Below are 19369 nucleotides of genomic sequence, written 5' to 3' on the forward strand. Positions count from 1 at the left end.
AAATGTGCAATAAATGAAATTTAAAATACACTGGAATCATAAAATAGCAGATTTGAGGAGGAAGAAGAAAGGATTGGTGAGCTTGAAGAAATGGCCTCTGAAAGCGAACAATAAAAGAACTGATGAAGGAAAGAATGGAAAAAATTGAACAGGGTCTTAGGGAACTAAACAACAGCAAGAGACATGCAAACATATGTGTCATGGGTATCCCCAAAGGAGAAGAGTAGGGAAAAGGGGCAGAAAGAATATTGGAAGAAATAATGGTAGAAAATTTCCCAATCCTATTGAAGAACACAGATACCCATGTCCAAGAAGCACAACATGCTCCCATCTGAATAAATCCAAATACACCAACTCTGAGACACATACTAATCAGAATGTCAAATGCCAAAGACAAAGAGAGAATTCTGAGAGCAGCAAGAGAAAAGCAGTGCATAACATATAAGGGATAACCAATAACATTAAATGTCAATTTCTCATCAGAAACCATGGAGGCAAGAAGGCAGTGGTGTGATATATTTAAGATACTGCAAGAGAAAAACACCTAGCCAAGAATCTTACACCCAGTGTGATGGTTAGGCTATTGTGTCAACTCAGCCAGGTAATTGTGCCCAGTTGTTTGGTCAAGCAAGCACTGGGCTAACTGTAATACAAGGGCATTTAGGGACTTTAGTCACCATTGACTTTACTGCAGTTGTAAATCATAGATAGCCAGTTATAATTACATCAGTCAGGGAGATTACCATCAGCAGTGAGTGATGCTTAACCCAATCAGTTGAATCCCTTAAAAGGGGAAGTGATTCCAGCATTGAGAGAGTATTTCCCAGCCTGTCTTTGGACAGCCAGCATCTTCCAGAACTCATCAAGAATCTTCATTGGACTTTCATTGGAGCTCAGGTTGCAGCCTGCCTGCAGAACCTGGACTTGTGCATCCCCATGGCTGCATGAGAGACTCTGATATATCTCTTACTATCGATGGATATCCCTTATTAATTCTGTTTCCCTAGATCCCTGACTAATACACCCAGCAAGATTGTCTTTCAAAAATGAGGTCAAGTTTAGAATATTCATAGATAAACAGAAACTGAGAGGGTTTGTAATCAAGAGACCAGCTTTGCAGGAAATACTAAAGGGTGTGCTATAATCTGAAAGGAAAACACAGGAGAGAGAAACTTGGAAAAGAGTCTAGAAATGAAGATTATATCAGTAAAAGTAATTAAAATTGTCAAAAGAGCAGTGAAAATAAAATATGACAGACAAAACCCAAATATTTTGAAATAAACTTAACTAATGATGTAAAGCACTTATATTCAGAAAACTACAACTCATTGTTAAAGGAAAGAAAAAAAGACCTAAATAATTGGAAGAATAGTCCATGCTCACAGATTGGAAGACAAAATACCACTAACATGTCAGTTTTACCCAAATTGATATTTAGATTCAATGCAATCCTGATAAAAATTCCACCAGCATTTTTTAAATAAATGGAAAACATGATTATCAAATTTATTTAGAAGAGTAACATGTCCCGAAAAACCTGAAACATCTTAAAAAGGAAAATCAAAGTTGGAGGGCTCTCACTTCCAGACTTTAAACCATATTCCCTAGCTACAGTGATAAAAACAGCACGATACTGGCATAAAGACAGACATTCAGACCAATGGAACCAAACTGATGGTTCAGAACTAGACTCTCACATTCAAGGTCAAGTGACTTTTGACAAACCTTTCAAACCTATCCAGCTTGGGCAAAACAATCCATTCAACAAATGGTGCTGAGAGAACTGGATATCAATAGCCAAAAGAAGGAAAAAGTTCCCCTATCTCATATCTTATATAAAAATTAACTCCAAATGGAGAAAAAACAAAACAAAACAAAACAAAATAAAGGCAAGAACCATAAAACTTCTAGATGAAATGTATGAAAACATCTTCAAGACCTGGTGGTAGGTGGTGGATTTTTTTTTGTTTTTAAGATTTATTTATTTATTTATCCCCCCACCCCCCTACCCCGTTGTCTGTTCTCTGTGTCTATTTGCTGCATTTTCTTTGTTAGCTTCTGTGTTTCTTTTTGTTGTGTCAGCATTCTGTGTGTGCGGCACCATTCCTGGGCAGGCTGCACTTTCTTTCACGCTGGGCGGCTCTCCTTACTGGGGCGCACTCCTTGCGCGTGGGGCTCCCTTATGCGGGGGACACCCCTGTGTGGCAGGGCACTCCTTGCGTGCATCAGCACTGAGCATGGGCCAGCTTCACATGGGTCAAGGAGGCCCGGGGTTTGAACCGTGGACCTCCCATGTGGTAGATAGACGCCCTAACCACTGGGCCAAGTCCGCCGCCCGGTGGTGGATTCTTAAAGGAGATAAGAGGAAGACTGAGATGGACTACTAATGTTGAATATGTGTAGAAGCTTTAATTAACTTTATTGAAAAAGTATAGACATGTATAGAGTTGATGGTAACACATTATAGTGATTAACAGCTAGTTTATAAATGGGAATGTGGCTGAGAAGGGTAGTCTAGGGATGTAAACGCCAATTGAAAGAAAGCTAGAGAATAATCTAGAGACTAACACAGTAAACCCAGAATTAGATGAGAATTGTGATTGATGGTACAGATGCAAAAGTGTGCTTTGTGAGCTAGAGCACATGTACATCACTACTGCAGAGTGGTATGAATGTGGAGAAGCATGAGAAAAATACAACTGGAGTGAACTACGGGCTGTGGTTAACAGTAATACTGTTACATTCATGCATCTATGCCAAAGATGTACTGTGTTGATAATGGGGGAGTATGAAAAAAGTGTGCCAAAAGTATGCTATAGACCTGGTAATAGTCTGATGATATTGTCTCATAATGTGTAATAAATGTTCTACCATGATGTGGTGTGTTGATGGAGGGCTGTTGAATAGGAATTCTGCACATGGACATGATTATTTTGTAAGTTTACAAGTTCTCTCATAAAAATGTTTTTTTTTTAAGTGAAAGTGTAGGTTAAGGGGAAAATACACCAAATATAAGATAAGTACTGTAGTTAGTAGTAAGATTTTGACAATATTCTTTCATAATTTGTAACAAATGTCTCACAACAATCAAAACGGTGGTGGTGGGTTGATGTATGAAACCCCTGTACGATGTTATGCAGGTTTGCTTTGTAAATTCACAGCTTTTACTATATACTTATTGTTTATATATGTTAATGTATAAATGATATAGTAGTAATAATAATAATAATAATAATAATAATAGGCTGGGCTCGGGGAAAAATACACCAAGTGTAAGATACTTTGGTTAGTAGTATTATTTTGATGATGCTCTTTCATCATTAGTTAAAAATGTTTCACAACAATGCAAGGTATTGGTGGTAGGGTTAGGTATGAGAGCCCTGTATGATGTTATGTATATATTTTTTATAAGGTCACAGCTATTACTATACACTTATTGTTTATGTATGTTATGTATGAGTGGTATACTTCAATAAATTAAAAAAATAAAAAATAAATTAGAAAAAGAAACAAGTCTGTTAAACACTGATAGAGCATAAGAATAATAGGGACAGATCCCTGATAATAAAAATCTCATTTGGTCCTTACCATTTGGATGAAACGGAATTGTTATAAATCTCACAACTGGAGGGACAAAATTGTACGCCCAAGTAAAATGTATCATCAGTTGGAAGAATAATCCTATAATACAGAAATAAACATTTTTACTAATGTATCAGGTTGTACTTAACACTGAAATCTCTCCCTACAATTTAGTCTCCTGTGGTCCCTACAGTTTTATATTTAAGTCAAGTGGATCCTATATAAAGTCCTTGACTGACTTTTAATAAAGGAACAAAGAATACCTTGCATAACATAAATAACTCTTTACAGTCTAAGTTTACTGTTTTCAGTCTTTTTTCCATCAGTCCCTTCTATCCACAACTTTTGTCTCCCTAATAGACATACTCTCCCTTGTATATTTCATATTGACTGAACCCTCTATTGCCAGAACCTGCCATACTCTTGCTTGTCTACAAGCCTTTGCCATGCTGTTTATTCTCCCCGAATTTCCTGCCCCCCTGCCCCCCTATCCCCCAATATTTGGAATGTGACAAACTCTTACTCATTCTTCAGGACTCAATTCAAATGTCACCTCTTTCGAGAGCCAGTCTTGATTCTCCTGGCATAATTAATCACTCTCTGACATTCTGTTCATACTACATATAAGCTCATATTATATTTGATTGCAATTATCAGCTTACGTGTCTTTCTCTCTTACCTTACTCAAGGAGTCTATCTAGTTAATCCATGGCTAAAAGAGTACATGGTCATCAAAAGTTGATAGTGGCCCAATATTCTTGAAAATTTGATGTATGGAAACTTGGGGGGGCGGGAAATCACAGATGAAAAATGATAAATCATAGTGAAATTCTGAAGCCAACAGGAATTTTGATAACTATTCTCTGATTTCATGGAAGACTGTTAGTTTGTTTTTTTTTTTTGATGCCAGGAATTAAAACCAGGACCTCATATGTGGGAAGCTGGCACTCAACCAATGAGCCATATAGGCTCCCCGGAGTTGTTTTTGTCTGTTTGCTTATTTGTTTTTTTGTTGTTGTTTTTAGGAGGTGTTGGGAACTGAACTCGGGACCTCCCATACAGGAAGCAGGTGCTCAACCACTTGAGCCACATCCACACCCCAGAAGCTTTACTTTTCTTTTCTTTTTTTAGATTTTAAAATTTATTTATTTATTTAAAAAATTTCTCTCTCCCCACCCCATTGTCTGCTCTCTGTGTCCATTCGCTGTGTGCTTTTCTGTGTCTGCTTGGATTCTTGTCAGCAGCACTGGGAATCTGTGTCTCTTTTTGTTGCATCATCTTGCTGCGTCAGCTCTCTGTTTGTGCGGTGCTACACCTGGGTAGGCTGCGCTTTCTATGTGCAGGGCGGCTCTCCTTATGGGGGGCCTTGTGCATGGGGCTCCCCTATGTGGGGGATACCCCTGCATGGTAGGGCTCTCCTTGCACACATAAGCACTGCAAGTGGGCCAGCTCACCACATAGGTCAGGAGGCCCTGGGTTTGAACCCTGGACCTCTCATGTGGTAGGTGGACGCTCTATCTGTTGAGCCAAAACTGCTTCCCAGAAGCTATTCTTAATGGAGATGTTTTATTATATATGTTTCTTTAGAATGCAATAATATTAAGATATGGCATAAAGGAAAATTCAAAACTGAAATTTCCATCTATGTTTAAAATGGCAAACTAAGCACAAAATGAAAAAAATGATGTGAATATTTTTTGAATTCTTGAGAATTTATATAATGCAAACATACATATAATGAAGTCTAGAAAATGTATATAATGCAACCTTATATATCTAAAGAAGATGGTTAATAATGGCATAAACGCTTTTTAAAATGTTTTGAAACCACAAACCATGCCAAATTGTATCCTGTAGACCTTCTATTTCAGCTTCCCACTCCATAAAATCTTCACTTACAGGAAAGGCAGTAATACCCTTTAAAAAAATCAAAGAAGATAGAAAAAGATTCAGTATTTATTATTATATTTTAAAAATCAGATCAGGATACACTGAATTGTAACACCTTTAAATTTCATTTTCCTGATAAGTTTATTTGTTGCTTGGGGAGGTGTTGACTACTGCCTTATTACACAGAGGTTAAGATGGCTCCCAGGAAACACACAAAACAGCAAATTAAAAATAAATAATAAGCAAGTCAATCGCAAGCAGGACTAGGCGGCCAAGATTGGGGCATGTGGCTTATATAGTGTTTATATCAGTCTGTAGTTCAGGGGTTCTTGACGAGGGGTCCATGAATTTGAATTGAAATTCAAAAAAAAAACCATTGTTCTTGTGGGGACGTGGTGGGGTGGGTGTGATATATTTCTTCAATAATACACAGCACAGTGTGGACTTAGTAAGGAGTCCATGGTTTTAACCTGGCAAACCATGACTGGTAAAGTGGTCCATGGAACAAAATGTTAAGAACCCCTGCTATAGTTGGTTTAAGATTCAAATTAGGGGAAGTAGATTTGGCTCAACTGATAAAGCGTCCATCTACCACTTGGGAGATCCAGAGTTCAAACAGAGGGCCTCCAGGGCATTAGATTGGCAGGCGTTGTGGGCCCTAAGGGGAGGGGAAAATGGACGTGCAATGGATGGAACAAAGGTAAATAAGGGGGCAAAAGAGGAGTTATGTGAGAGTACACGAGGATGAATATAAAACAGCTAATATTACACCAAAAACATATAGAGGACGACAGACTAATAATGAAAACCATAAGACAAAACATAGGATAACTAAAAAATTTAGAAAACTGTACAACCTAAAGTATGGACCACATAGTAAGCACAAATGTTACCTTGTTTGAAAACTATAGTTTCGGAATCTGTACATCAGTTTCAGGAAATATGATATGAATAAGTTAAAAGATTATTGCTGTGGAAGGGAAAAGGTTTTATGGTGGATCTGGGGAAATACTGTATATTGTATATATGAATTTTGGTGATCTAAGACTCTTCTGAAGCTGACATTATGTTGGGATTCACTTTACGGGAAGTTTTGGATCACAGAGTGGTTCAACAATGGCAGCGGAGGAATACTGATATGGGATGTTATTGACAGGATATATATGGTTGACAGGGAGTTATACAGGGCATATGCCCAGGGTATATGGTAATGTCTATATATACTCATAGTGGAAACAATTAAAAACAACAGCTGGGGGGGTACCGGGCTCCTGGCCGGGGGGTCACTGTTGTGGGCCCTGGGAGAGCAGCGGCAATCCTCCAGGTGCAACGGCAATAACCAGGAAGGAAGGAGGGCCCAACAGTGGGCTCTTGATACTAATGGCTACACTTTTGAGCCTATGCACCTGCAATAAGAACAAGGCCTAGAGTAGCATTGTGCCTGGGGGTTTCCTCCTGACAGCCTTCATGTTACTCAAATGTGGCCACTCTCACAGCCAAACTCAGCGTGTAGATGTGATGCATTCCCCCCAGCATGGGACACGACACCCGGGGATGAGCCTCCCTGGCACCGAGGGATCACTACCACATACCAGCTGAAGAAGCAACTAGAAAATGACCTTGAATTAAAGATTCAATGTGGAACAGCAGAATATACCTGTCTACATATAATAACATGACTTCGGGAAGCGGTTTGACCTAATGTAAGGGGAAATGGAAAGGAGAAATGAGATTATAAGGCTGTGAGTCTCTAAAAAAGAGTCTGGAGGTTGTCAGAAGGAATACCCCTATGTACAACTGAACAGAGTCTAAGAGACAGATAAGGTAGATACAACCCCAGGTATTGGTTCTTTTGAGGGATAAAGAGACCCACGGGTTCTATGGTCATGGCAGAAGGGGTTCACTGCCATGACAGATGGCCCTTCTTTGGAGCTGGTGTTTCTGCGTGATGGAAATGGACTCAGAGGGGATCTCTTTTCACAAGACTTGCATGCTACTTTATTGGAATTGTAGTTGGTGCTGGGTTTAAGATATATGTAGGGGATTTGAATCTCTGGACTGATAATATGACACCCAGGCCCAGAGCCTCAACAGACTTCAGCTCCTACACTTTGACTTATTGGACTTACTCCACTCAGCTAACATGGAGTTGAAGAAGGTCAACCACCACAACATGGAGCCTAGAGTGTCTACAACTAGAAGCGGGAAGAGTGCATCCAGTACCCATGTGCAATCTAAGCCCTCACTTGACATAGGTGTGCAATGGACACAACCAATCCAATGTCCACAGAGAAAATGTGGAATGGGTGTGGGAACGGTAGCCATGGGGGCTGCTGGGTGTGGGGAACGGGAGGAAGAGATGAGATGTGGAGGCGTTTTCGGGACGTGGAGTTGTCCTGGATAGTGCTTCACGGACAATTACGGGACACTGTAGATCCCCCCAGGGCCCACTGGATGGAACGTGAGAGAGTCTGGGCTATGATGTGGACCATTGACTATGGGGTGCAGTGATGCTCAGAGATGAACTTACCAGGTGCAATGGATGTATCACGATGATGGGAGAGAGTGTTGCTGTGGGGGGAGTGGGGGGCGGGGCGGTGGGGTTGAATGGGACCTCATATATTTTTTTAATGTAATTTAAAATAATAATAATAAATAAATATTAAAAAATAAATAAATAAAAAAAATAAAAACTATTTGGAGCCTAAAAAAAAAAAAAAAAAAAACAGAGGGCCTCCTGACCCATGTAGTGAGCTGGCCTAGCACAGAGCTGACGCGCAAAAGGAGTGCCCTGCCACGCAGGGGTGTCCCCTGTGTAGGGGAGCCCCGTGCGCAAGAAGTGCACCCCATAAAGGAGAGCCGTACTGCACAAAAAAAAGCACAGCCTGCCCAGGAGTGGCATCGCACACACGGAGAGCTCACGTAGCAAGATGATGCAACAAAAAGAGACACAGATTTCTGGTGCCACTGACAAGAATCTAAGTGGACACAGAACACACAGAGCAAATGGACACAGAGAGTAGACAACGGGGGGGGGGAGGGGGCAGGCAGAGAAATAATTTTTTAAAAATCTTTAAAAAAAAAGATTCAAATTAGAAAAGAAGGAAATAATTGGAAAACATGTTTCTTTGACCCTTTGTAAAGTTGTATGGATGTGATATGGAATGCATGAAGCAAGAAAATTTGCATTAAGAAAATACAAATCCAAAATTATGCTTGTACATATAATTTTTCATATACTTTAAGTATTGTCCAAGTAAGACAGACAAAAATGTATTTCATTGAAAACCTTATCGAATATGCTGGAGAGTAGTACACTTAAATGTACTTAAACATATTTCTGAGTAACCACATCGTTATGAAGTATGTTAGGTGCTGCTCTGGATGAACATTATATCTTTATTATTTACACTATCTATAATTACATATCTCTTTCCTCTTCATCAAATTCTCTTTCACCACAGCAGCAGAAAATTCAGATTGAACAGAAAGAAGATCAAATGTTAAGTTAATATACCTCTGGGATATTTGTTTTTAGAATTCAGTAATAGTTCCTAGCATTATTTTTAGCAGGGGTGGAATCAGAACAATGTCACCTGAAGCAATTGTTGGGAACACTATACCTCCTCTTACGGCTGCTTTCTTATGATTCTTTCGCTTAAGCATTCTCTCTTTCCCTCCTTCTCTTTTTATTCTCCATACTTTTTGTGATAAATCAGCTGGAAGCACCTGTGGATATTGGGAACCTAATCCATGCAAAAGGCATTTTAGTATTATAGGAGACATCAGGAGAAAGGAAGGGAGGAAAGGGGGAAAAAGCACTAGATAGAAAAGTAGCAGAATGCAAGAATTAAGAGCAAGGACTTTGCGGTTGGAAAATCCTGAAATGGAATCCTAGGGTGAAATCTTTACTGAACCTTTCTGAGACTTAGGCTTCTGGTAGTTAAAATACTATGTAAAGTGTTGTAATTAATGAGCACAACCCTATACCTACTAGTCATACTTACTTATTATCTGATAGACCTTGATATTCAGGGCTTAATTAACCAGCCCATTTGCCCAATATTGGTAATTATTATTATTATGAAATAATAATTTATTAAATATATTATTATGAAATAGATTTGTTAAATAGCAATACTATAGTGGCAAATTAGGTTAAACTTATGCTCTATAGAAGAAACACAGAAAAAGCTGCTTTAAAAAAAATTATTACCCCCAACGTACCACTTCCTTTCAGGTCTCCAGGACTCACCTTAAAATTACTTTTCTTCAATTCCTTCAAGTCTTTTAACAGCAAGAGGTAAGCTCTCCGGCGCGTGATATAGCAACGCTCATCTCTAAACTCACATTTACTCTGGGACAGGTATTTGAGGTTATGGGTCATTTTCCCATTACTAGTTAACTGAATTAAGTTACAGCTTTTTTTAAGTTACACACAGAACAGTGTGTGCTCCCAAGACGGCGTACTCCTAAGTTTGGGATATACAGTGAGTTCCATTTCTCTTCGGGCTCCTCTAAATGCGGACTCCTGACAGGAAAACTTGGGTACTTCCTCGTCTGCGACTTGTCACCACAACGGCCCGCGCACGACCCAGTCGCAAGGCAAACTTGAGTGAGCAGCTGGGACAATCCCGCGTGTGGGGCGTGAATGGGACAACGTGGGAGTGAGAGATGCAAGCGTGTGGCGGCGGTGGCGCTTACCCCGCCTCACAGGTGCAAGCAGGTGTCTGCTTAGCTGCAGGAAGCAAAGCGGGTGCCAAGCAACAGGCGCTGAGGGAGAGCGAAACAAGGAGGTGGCGGCTTGGCACCCCTCGGCCAATCAGCGACAGGGGGCCGCCCCGGCGTCCTTCGCAGCCTATCCCCCAACGCTTTTGTTTTGAAAGGCCAATGAGATCCGTTGTCAAGGGACACCACGCCCTCTTAGTCCGTCAACGTCGACTCAGGATTTCTGCACAGCTAATGTATTGTATACAGTCGGGGGTGAAATCCCAAGATCCAGTGTGTAAATCACAGAAGCTGCTTCTGAAGTCCCTTTTCGAAATTAAGGAACTTAATTTGTATTCCAGGAACTAACAGATAATAAGTGACTAGTAAATTCAAGTGTACTCTCATTAATAACTATCTTAACTTCTATGGTGAGTTAACACACATTATTATTTCATCGAATCCTACCTTGGGAGAGTGCTCCAAGAACAGGGAACTACTTAAAGTTACTCAGATTCTCATCTCTTCCCGCAGAGCTCTTGCACATGCCCTTCCTTCTACCCGAAACTTCACCGCATTCTTTCCTCTCCTTTCCTCCCACACGTTTCTTCCTCATCCTTCAGATTAGATTTTCTTTAGTACTCTTTATGGGATCCCTGAACACTTGATTAGGCTCCCCATTTTTTTGCGTTCCCGCAAGACCCTAGATTTACTTCCATGTTAGGATTGATCACAGTGGTTCGAATTGCATATTGAATCCCCACCAAACTGTGAGCTACTTAAATGATGTTCAATTGCCAGGGCCAATCACAGAACCTGGCACATTTGTTTAGGGTTCTTTATTCTTTATTCTTTACTAACTAACTTATTTTGTGGAAATGTGATATCAGTTCAATTAGTTCATTCATTTCACAAATATTTATTAAACACCTATTACATGCCAGGCATTTTTCTAGGCATTGGATGACAGCTGCAGAACTATTGAAAACAACTTGCTGCCTTCGTGGCTCCAGTGAGCTGAGACAATAAGTATACAAATAAAAATCATAATTTTAGATAGTGGAAAGTGCTGTAAGACAAAACAGTAATAATGATGCAGAGTTGGATAAGAAGTTAAAAGTTAGAAATGGTCAGGGAAGATCTCTCTAAAAAGGTTCTTGAGCTGAAAGATCAGATCAGATCAGATCAGATCAGAAGGAGGTGGCAGACTTGGCCCAGTGGTTAGGGCTTCCGCCTACCACATGGGAGGTTCGCGGTTCAAACCCAGGGCCTCCTTGACCCGTGTGGAGCTGGCCCAGGCGTGGTGCTGATGCGCCCAGGCACGGTGCCCTGCCCTGCCCTGCCAGGCAGAGGTGTCCCCCGCATAGGGGAGCCCCACGCGTAGGGGTGTCCCCCATAAGGAGAGCCACCCAGTGCGAAAGAAAGTGCAGTCTGCCCAGGAACGGAACCACCCACACAGAGAAATGACACAAGATGAGTCAGCAAAAAGAAACACAGATTCCCGTGCTGCTGACAACAACAGAAGCGGACAAAGAAGCAGCACATAGACACACAGAACAGACAACCCAGGTGGGGTGGGGCGGGGCGGGGTGGGGTGGAGAAATAAATAAATCTTGAAGAAAAGAAAAAGATCAGAAGGAGCCATCTATATGAACTATTAAGAGCAGAGAGCTCTGGGAAGAGGAAAATACAATGGTCCTGAATCAGGAAAGAGCTTGGCTTGAAAAGGGTACTAGGAAGGACGTAACCATTTGCTAATGGGCTTTATTGGAGTAGTCATGGGAATCCACTGGATGGTTTTACACCCTTGCTTTGATTTTTACGGAATGCTTTTACCTGCATTTAAAAAATTACTCTGGCTGCTCTGGAGAGAGTGGACTGTGGGGGCAACCAGTTAGAAGGCTCCCCCAGTCAATTTCATGTCCAGTCTGGTAGTTTAGAAATTCCCAACAATATATTTTCTTTGTAAAACTTTTGGAGGGGAGCAGATGTAGCTCAAGTGGTTGACTGCTGCCTGCTTCCCATGTATGAGGTCCTGGGTCCAAACCCCCGTACCTCCTAAAAAAAATTTTTTTTTTGCAAAATAAAAAGATTTGATTCTGTTTCATAAAACTGAATGTAAAGGAATTTTTCCTGTAAAACATCAACTGGGAGCTGAGATCAATGTTTTTGCTGTCCCTTTCATCCCATCACATTTTAAATTGGACTTACATAGGACTGGAAATGAAAGGTGAAAGAGAAGAAAGGGATACTTCAGTGGAAAGGGAATGGACCCAATTTCCAGATCTTATCTAGGCTTCTTGATCATACCATGGTGGTCCTTTCTCCCATTCTAGGTGAAGATTGTGATAGCAAATGAATCCTTTGTTTATTGCTTAGAATTTTGTTCTAGGGGGAAATTATATTAAAGTAAAAGAAAACGATAAAGTTAAAATGAAGACGTTTTATAGTAAATTTTCAGAAAGTGTTATTTATGTGGCCCTTTAATAAAGTGAAAATGAATTGGTAGATTCTCAGATGACACACCAAATCTATATTAGACCTGACCTCTCCTTGGAACTTCAAACTAGTATACCTGGTTTTCACCCAATTTTCCCAAAGACTCTTTGAAATCAAAATATAAACAAACAAACTCATTCCCTTTCCCTCCAACCTGCCTTCTACCTCAATTGGTTCACTCAATTTCCTGAGCTGGAAACCTGGAGTCAGCTCTGACTCTTCTTCCTCATGACTCACATTTGATCACTCACCAAGACCTGCTGCTTTTATCACTTCTTCTCAAGCCTTACCACTAATGCCTGAGTTTATAGCCTTGTCATCTCTTGCCTGGAACAGAGAACATCTTTATAACTATACTTACTGCCTCCAGATTTTCCTGTTATGAAACGTCATGGTAATGTATTTAAATTAACAATGTGATCATATAATTCCCTGCTGAAAACACTTCAAGGGCTCTCCTCCACCACCCTAGCTTACCTATCTCCATTTTCAGCATTTTAAATGTGGCTGTGGATTGACTTCTGGAGTATGGGTGGAGTAGTTGAATTTGTAATCAACTCTGCATGTGTCTATGTATCTCTGTGTGTGTACGTGTGTGTGCGTATGACTTTTTTTTTGTAGAAAAGGAGCCATGATACTGATTTTAATAATAGTGTGTGATTTTTAAAGCTTAAGAAACCATACACTACAGAGTTAAACCTAACTTCTTAACATGACTATGCAAAACATTCCATGATATTGTTCCTACTTCCATTTCCTTTATCTATGCCCTCTCTGCTTCACACTTGAGGTACCATCAACTTATCTGGTTGTTTTTTTCCTGCATGTGCCATCTGGTCATCTTCTTTACCTCACTAATCAACTGTTATGCACGCTCGAAGACATAAATTCCTCCTTGACTCAAGCCAGTCTCCTTACCTGGCTAATCAACTCCCACATCCTTAAAGACATTAATTCATCCTTGGTACCTTCCTGAACCACGAGGGTGGGTTTGTTATAATGTGTTGGGCACATCTTTGTATATTTCTACCACATTATTTTGAAATGTCTTGTTTTTGGGGTTGTCTTCTCCCTTGTTTGTCATTGCATTCCCAGTATCTTAGCAAGTGCCTGGTTCAGAGAAGGCCTCAAAAAATGCTTATTGCATTGAACTTGGAGTTTTGGGGCCAGGAGAATGACCCTTCCATGGAAGAACTGAATATAAACAGAGGAAGGGATTTTCAAGAGATTTGGAGAGTTAGTGATTAAGAGGCTCTCTAATGAGCACATTGGATGTTAACGTCTGGAGGTACCGGTAAACAGTAGGTGATGGAGAAGAAGGACCATCAGGAGCAGAGAAGCTTCAGAGATGATGTCAGGGCCCAGATTATAAACAAAATGCTAAAGACCCCCAAAGGGAAGGAAAAGATATTTAGAAAGGTCCCACAACTAGTGAGGCTGAGGGGACATAAGATTAGAACTCCAAGAAATACTTTGGGAATGGGTTGTCAGGGACTTGGAGCTCTTGTGTTTGGAGGTACTCACGTAAATGGGATCACAATTGTACTCACTGCCTGTCAAACATCCTTTTGTTAGAATTCACTTAGATCTTGTGTGGATGGGAGATGGGATTTGGTTATGGGAGCTCCTGAGCTGAGGAGTGGGACTGGGGCTTTGGGGAAAAGTGGGAGCTAAGTGGAATGTGTGTTTATGTGTGCCTGTGTGTGTAACTAGCATAAGTATAACACCTGGCTAGGTTTGCTTCCTATGAATAGCAGCTGGAGCTGGTAACTAATAGCATCAGCTGTTCAGATATCTGAGTCACTTGAAATTAGAAATTTGTAAGTAAGGTCCTATCTGAAAATATTTTTCTTTGCATGGACTCGCCTTCCATTTATTGTAGCAAGTGTTAGTTTTAATAAAATTTTTACATACATGAGCTCATTTATGTCATGTCCTGCCACTTCTTACTCCTAAGTCATGTCTTTCTTTGCCTTGTTCATCACATTTGTTGTGGTGGTTGTTTGGCTTTTAGGTAAAATAAACTAACTGGAAAAATGAATCTCCAACCATAGTACTTTCAATTTATTAATTCATCAGTAACTTTGATGGTATATAGCACATGCTTTCAAGATAGGGCTATGTTGTATCCTAGCGTATCTATGTTTTATTAGCTTTTATAACCATGAGCAAGTTATTTAGCTTCTCTGTACCTATATTTTCTCCTCTGTAATATGGAGCCAGAAATAATACCTACCTCACAGGATCATTCTAAGAGTTAAAAGAAATAATGCCTGTCCAGCGCTCAGTCCAGTGCCTGCCATAGAACTAATGATACTCAACACCTGGGCTTACCATATGCCAGGAACACTGTTTGAGTGATTTTTATGAATTAATTTCATCCTTAAAAACAACTCTATGAGGTAGGTACTCTTTAAAGTCTCATTTTTATAGATGAGGGAAACTGAGGCAGAGAGAAGCTAAATAATTTCCAAGGTCACACAGCTGACATTGGATGCAGTAGAGTCAGGCTCCAAATCTAGGAAATCTGGCTTCAGAGTCTATACTTTTAACCACTTTCAATAACTGATGGGAATATCTTTGTGCATCTGTTTTTGGCTGCATTTCTACCTGTTAATTTTCAGAGTCTCACCTCACTAGAATATAAAGCCAAAAAAGCTGGGCCATTGCTATATAAAATAGTGCCTGACACATAATGGACACTTATTCATATCTGTTACATAAAATGTGTTTTCTGTCTCCTCTTTTAATTATAAAGTCATTAAGAACTGAATCTGACTTCCATAACTTAACGTATTTGCAGTATTCTCTGTGTAGCTCAATAAATACTGACTACTAATTAATTCTTTATGTATAAACTCTTAGTACTTTTGTAACTTCAAGAGGAGAGTAGTTTTTATGAAGTCCTATTATATACTTTCTCACAAACTTCCCCCTAAAAACCTAAAGGGTTGAAAAGAAAAATGTTTCATTGTACTTCTTATCATAGGCGAAATTCAAAAGTGGACCCCAAGATCCTCTTCCCCCACATAAGCTCCAGGAAGATAAATATGATGGATTTTACTCCTGTGATTAGGTTATGTAAATAGCAGAGTTGACTTTAAGAAAGGGATGACCTTGACCTAATCAGGTGAGCCCTTGAAAGAGATTGAACTGTCCCTGAAGTCTGTGATTTGAAGAATGAGAGGGATTTGGTGTGAGGGAGACCCTCTGTTGCTAGATTTGAAGATGGAAGGGGCCACATGGCAAGAAATATGAACAGCCTCTAAGCTTAGAATAGCTGCTGACCAACAGCCATAAGAACTGAATTCTAGGGAGTGGTTGTAGCTCAGTGGTTTGAGCACCTTTTTCCCATGTCCTAGGTTCAATCCCTGGTATCACCTTAAAAAAAAAAAAAAAGAACGAATTCTGTCACAACCACATGATGTGCTTGGAAGAGGACCCTGAACCCCAGATCAGATGTACCCAGTCAATATCTTGCGAGACCTTAAGCAGAGAACCAATCACATTGTGCCCACATCTGACTGACACATTTGTAGACTAATAAATGGATGTGTTTAGCTGCTGTTTGTGGTGTTTTGTTACACACAGTAGGTCGGTAACTAATATAACTTCTTATGCAGAGTAAACAGTTATTTGGCAAAAGGTTGGTCTCTTAACTGAGCTGGATTTTCCCTGATTTAGGGTGAAAATAACTTGGAAATCAGTTAATAGACATTAAAATATGGCTTTAGACAGAGGAAGGGGGACATGTGGAGAAGGCATCCTGAGAAATGAAGACTGACCAATGCTCATGTACAAATTTTCATCATCCTAGGTAAGCAAGGCATGATTGCTGTAATTTTTTAACATAATGTGGAATGTTACTGAGGGCATCTGCAGCTTTAATAACCAGCTATCCCCTCCCCCTCTTTTTGAAATAACTCTTTCCCACAGGACTCAAACAGATGTTTTCATTTTACTTAAACTAAAAGACTGTTTTCCTCATCCACCAGGAATATGTACCAGTACAATGTTAACCTCGTTTGGATTTGAACCCCCATCCTTAAGAGCAAAAGAAGTCTGAGGAGCACCAAATGTCAGCTCAGCTGTGAAAAGTGTTTTAAATCAATTTTTGACATATGTTACACTGTTAACTAGAAAATGAAGTGCAGCACACATGCTTCTAGTAACTCTGGTTTCAAATCATATGATCCCTTCTTTGTCTTGAAGACCTTTTGATGTGCATTCCTAATATTGAGTTTCTCTGCTTTCAATAATCTTATATTCCTTCCTCAATATAAATGTCATGAAAAATACTGAATACTAATCTTCAAAGATCAAACAGGAAAAAGAGGTGGGCACTATAGTTTAGTGTCTTGAATTCCTGAAATTTCTCATTAAAAAATTCTTATTTTAGTTTATAAAATCTTGGCTCAAATCTTTTTAAAGTTGAAGTTTTTGACTCCCCAAATTTTAGAATTATGTTAATTGCAAAATAAAGCGTTCTCTCCCTTAGGACACCTGAGATACAAGGGCAGCTTAGCCACTCTATAGATCCATATTTGTGTCTAACTAACAGGAACTCATAAACAATATATGCTAGTTTTTGCCGCTCTACCTTTGTGGGTTAGGATGACAAACAGTGCCAGTTTGCCAGGGACTGAGGAGATTCCTGGGACATGAACTTTCAGTGTTAAAATCAGGACAACTCCAGGTAAACCAACTTAGGTATCAAAGACCTTTTCAGGGTAGGAATTGGGAAAACAATTGGTAGAAGCTGCTTGTTTATTTGTTTTTGGAACATGTTTAAATGAACCCAACTTTTCTATGGCTGACTAGTGTCCAAAGCCTCATAATTATTAAAGTTCTAAAACATAACAGTCAGAATTATGTTAGGAGAGGATTCCAGGGATCTCTGAGATGAAGTGCTTTTATATGGGTTCAAGTGTTTTAGGACAGTTGAGTCTCCTTTTCATTTCATTTTCTACCTGAGAACATCAATTGTTGAATGCTATTACATTTAATGGTATCTAACTGTGGTGGTTAAATGAGGCAGGGGTAAAAGAGTTTATTATTTTAAGCTTCTTAACATATATTGGTTTAATATACCTTTACATAATCTTTGCCAGAAGTTTGATGTGGAGTAGGCCTTGGAGGTGGCACTCTGCCTGGAGGGGGTATAAGGGATGACATATTGTTTGAATGGCTTAGGGATGTGTCTTGAAGCTGTTTCTACTTAGTGCATGCCTATAGGGTTGGCTTGAAGGGAGATGATGGAAATTATTGAGGGGCTGAAAGCACATCCCCACTTCTTTGGCACCAGTACTGGGTGTTCTATTTTATGGCACATGCATGAATATTTAAATAGAATAGTTTGTGTTTAAAATATTTCACCACATTAGAAAATAGAGTACCCCTTTATAAATGTTTAAATCACATTGAATACCAGCGATGTTAACACTTGTTGAACATCTTCAATATGCCAGATGCTTTTGATATTTTATATATATTCTTATTAAACATACATACCAATTCTGAAAGATAGATATACCAGAAGATTTATACAATTATATATGTTTTTCGAGCACATACTTTAGGTCAGGTGTTCTCAGCAGCTTAGATTAATTCACTCGTTTAAACCTCAAAGTAATTCTATGAAATAGTACAATTACCATGTTTTTTAATGAAGAAAGAGCAGCTCAGTAATTTTTCTAAGTTCACTTGGTTATAGGGATGAAGGGGAAATTTAAGCTCAGACAACCTGGCCTCAGAACGCTTTACCTCCATACTATATTTACACCATTTTATGAATAAGGAACTAGGGATTGCCTTCCTTATTCAAGGTCATACAGTTAATATGCTGAGGCTGTCAAAAAACATGTGCTGAATGCTCCCATTCTCTTTATCCAGGACCCATGAAGGAGGGGGATCTGGAGATTGTTAGGTTTCATATGTCTGAGGGTTTTATAGGAGATTTCAAGGCATCTTTCTGGTATATCCTGAGGTGGTCTTAAAAAGAGAATTTTTAGAATCTCTCCAATTATAATAACCTGGTTGGACAACCACTGTTCTAGCTACCAGAATGGCTAAGAAGTTTCATTCCTAGTGTAATTTCTGACTGATTGATAAGTTCTCCAGGGCAATATGTTGAAGTTCTTAAGACTGAATCTGCGCTTAGGTGGGAAGAGCCATAAATGCAAGGACAGAGAAGGGCACAACACATCATGTGTTTACTGTACAGGTTCTATCCCTGTTGGGGCTGCAGCAGGGTGGAAGATTGTATTACTGTTCCCACCTATTCACCTCTTTCCCTACAAGAGGAATCTACATCCTTGCCAAGGATTGTGTGAATTGTAGCGCTTCTATGCAGGTGGCGATGCATCCATGTCCCAAAGTCAGGTTTTCCACAGAATTTGTGCTGACCAAGAAAATGTGAGAAAGTGACACGTGGCATACCTGAACAGAAGTTTTAAGTGTTTGTGCTTCAGTTCTTCACTTACTCTTTGCCCTGTGCCAGGAGAACAGCTTCTCTTTCAGAGACCTGGAAGCAGAACCATAGCAGCTCTCACTACTATGAGTGAGAAATTAATAGTTTGCTCTTTCAAGCCACTGAGGTTTTGGAGTTGTTTGTTACTGCAGCCAAGCTAATAAGACCTATACACTCTGTTTCCACTGTGAACTGATAATTCCATTGTGAACTCTGGAAATT

General features: G+C 39.7%; 1 protein-coding gene across 5 annotated transcripts in view; it reads right to left on the reverse strand.

The window, feature by feature from the left end:
- Nucleotides 1-10302, reverse strand: part of UBE2U (ubiquitin conjugating enzyme E2 U) — a 123777-nt gene extending 113475 nt beyond the window's left edge. For 4 of the 5 annotated variants that reach the window (XM_004483664.4, XM_071217415.1, XM_004483665.4 and 1 more), the window contains exons 1-3: nucleotides 9728-10261; nucleotides 5418-5499; nucleotides 3589-3681 (exon numbers count right to left, since the gene is read on the reverse strand). In XM_004483664.4, the coding sequence (XP_004483721.2) occupies nucleotides 3589-3681; nucleotides 5418-5499; nucleotides 9728-9859 (307 nt within the window). In that variant the 5' untranslated portion in view covers nucleotides 9860-10261. Of the gene's footprint in view, nucleotides 1-3588; nucleotides 3682-5417; nucleotides 5500-9727 lie in introns of all 5 variants that reach the window. The other variant, XM_023586150.3, reaches the window with a different exon arrangement.
- Between the last annotated feature and the right edge of the window lie 9067 nt (nucleotides 10303-19369).

This window comes from Dasypus novemcinctus, chromosome 9, assembly GCF_030445035.2.
Source record: "Dasypus novemcinctus isolate mDasNov1 chromosome 9, mDasNov1.1.hap2, whole genome shotgun sequence".
NCBI classification, from domain to species: domain Eukaryota; kingdom Metazoa; phylum Chordata; class Mammalia; order Cingulata; family Dasypodidae; genus Dasypus; species Dasypus novemcinctus.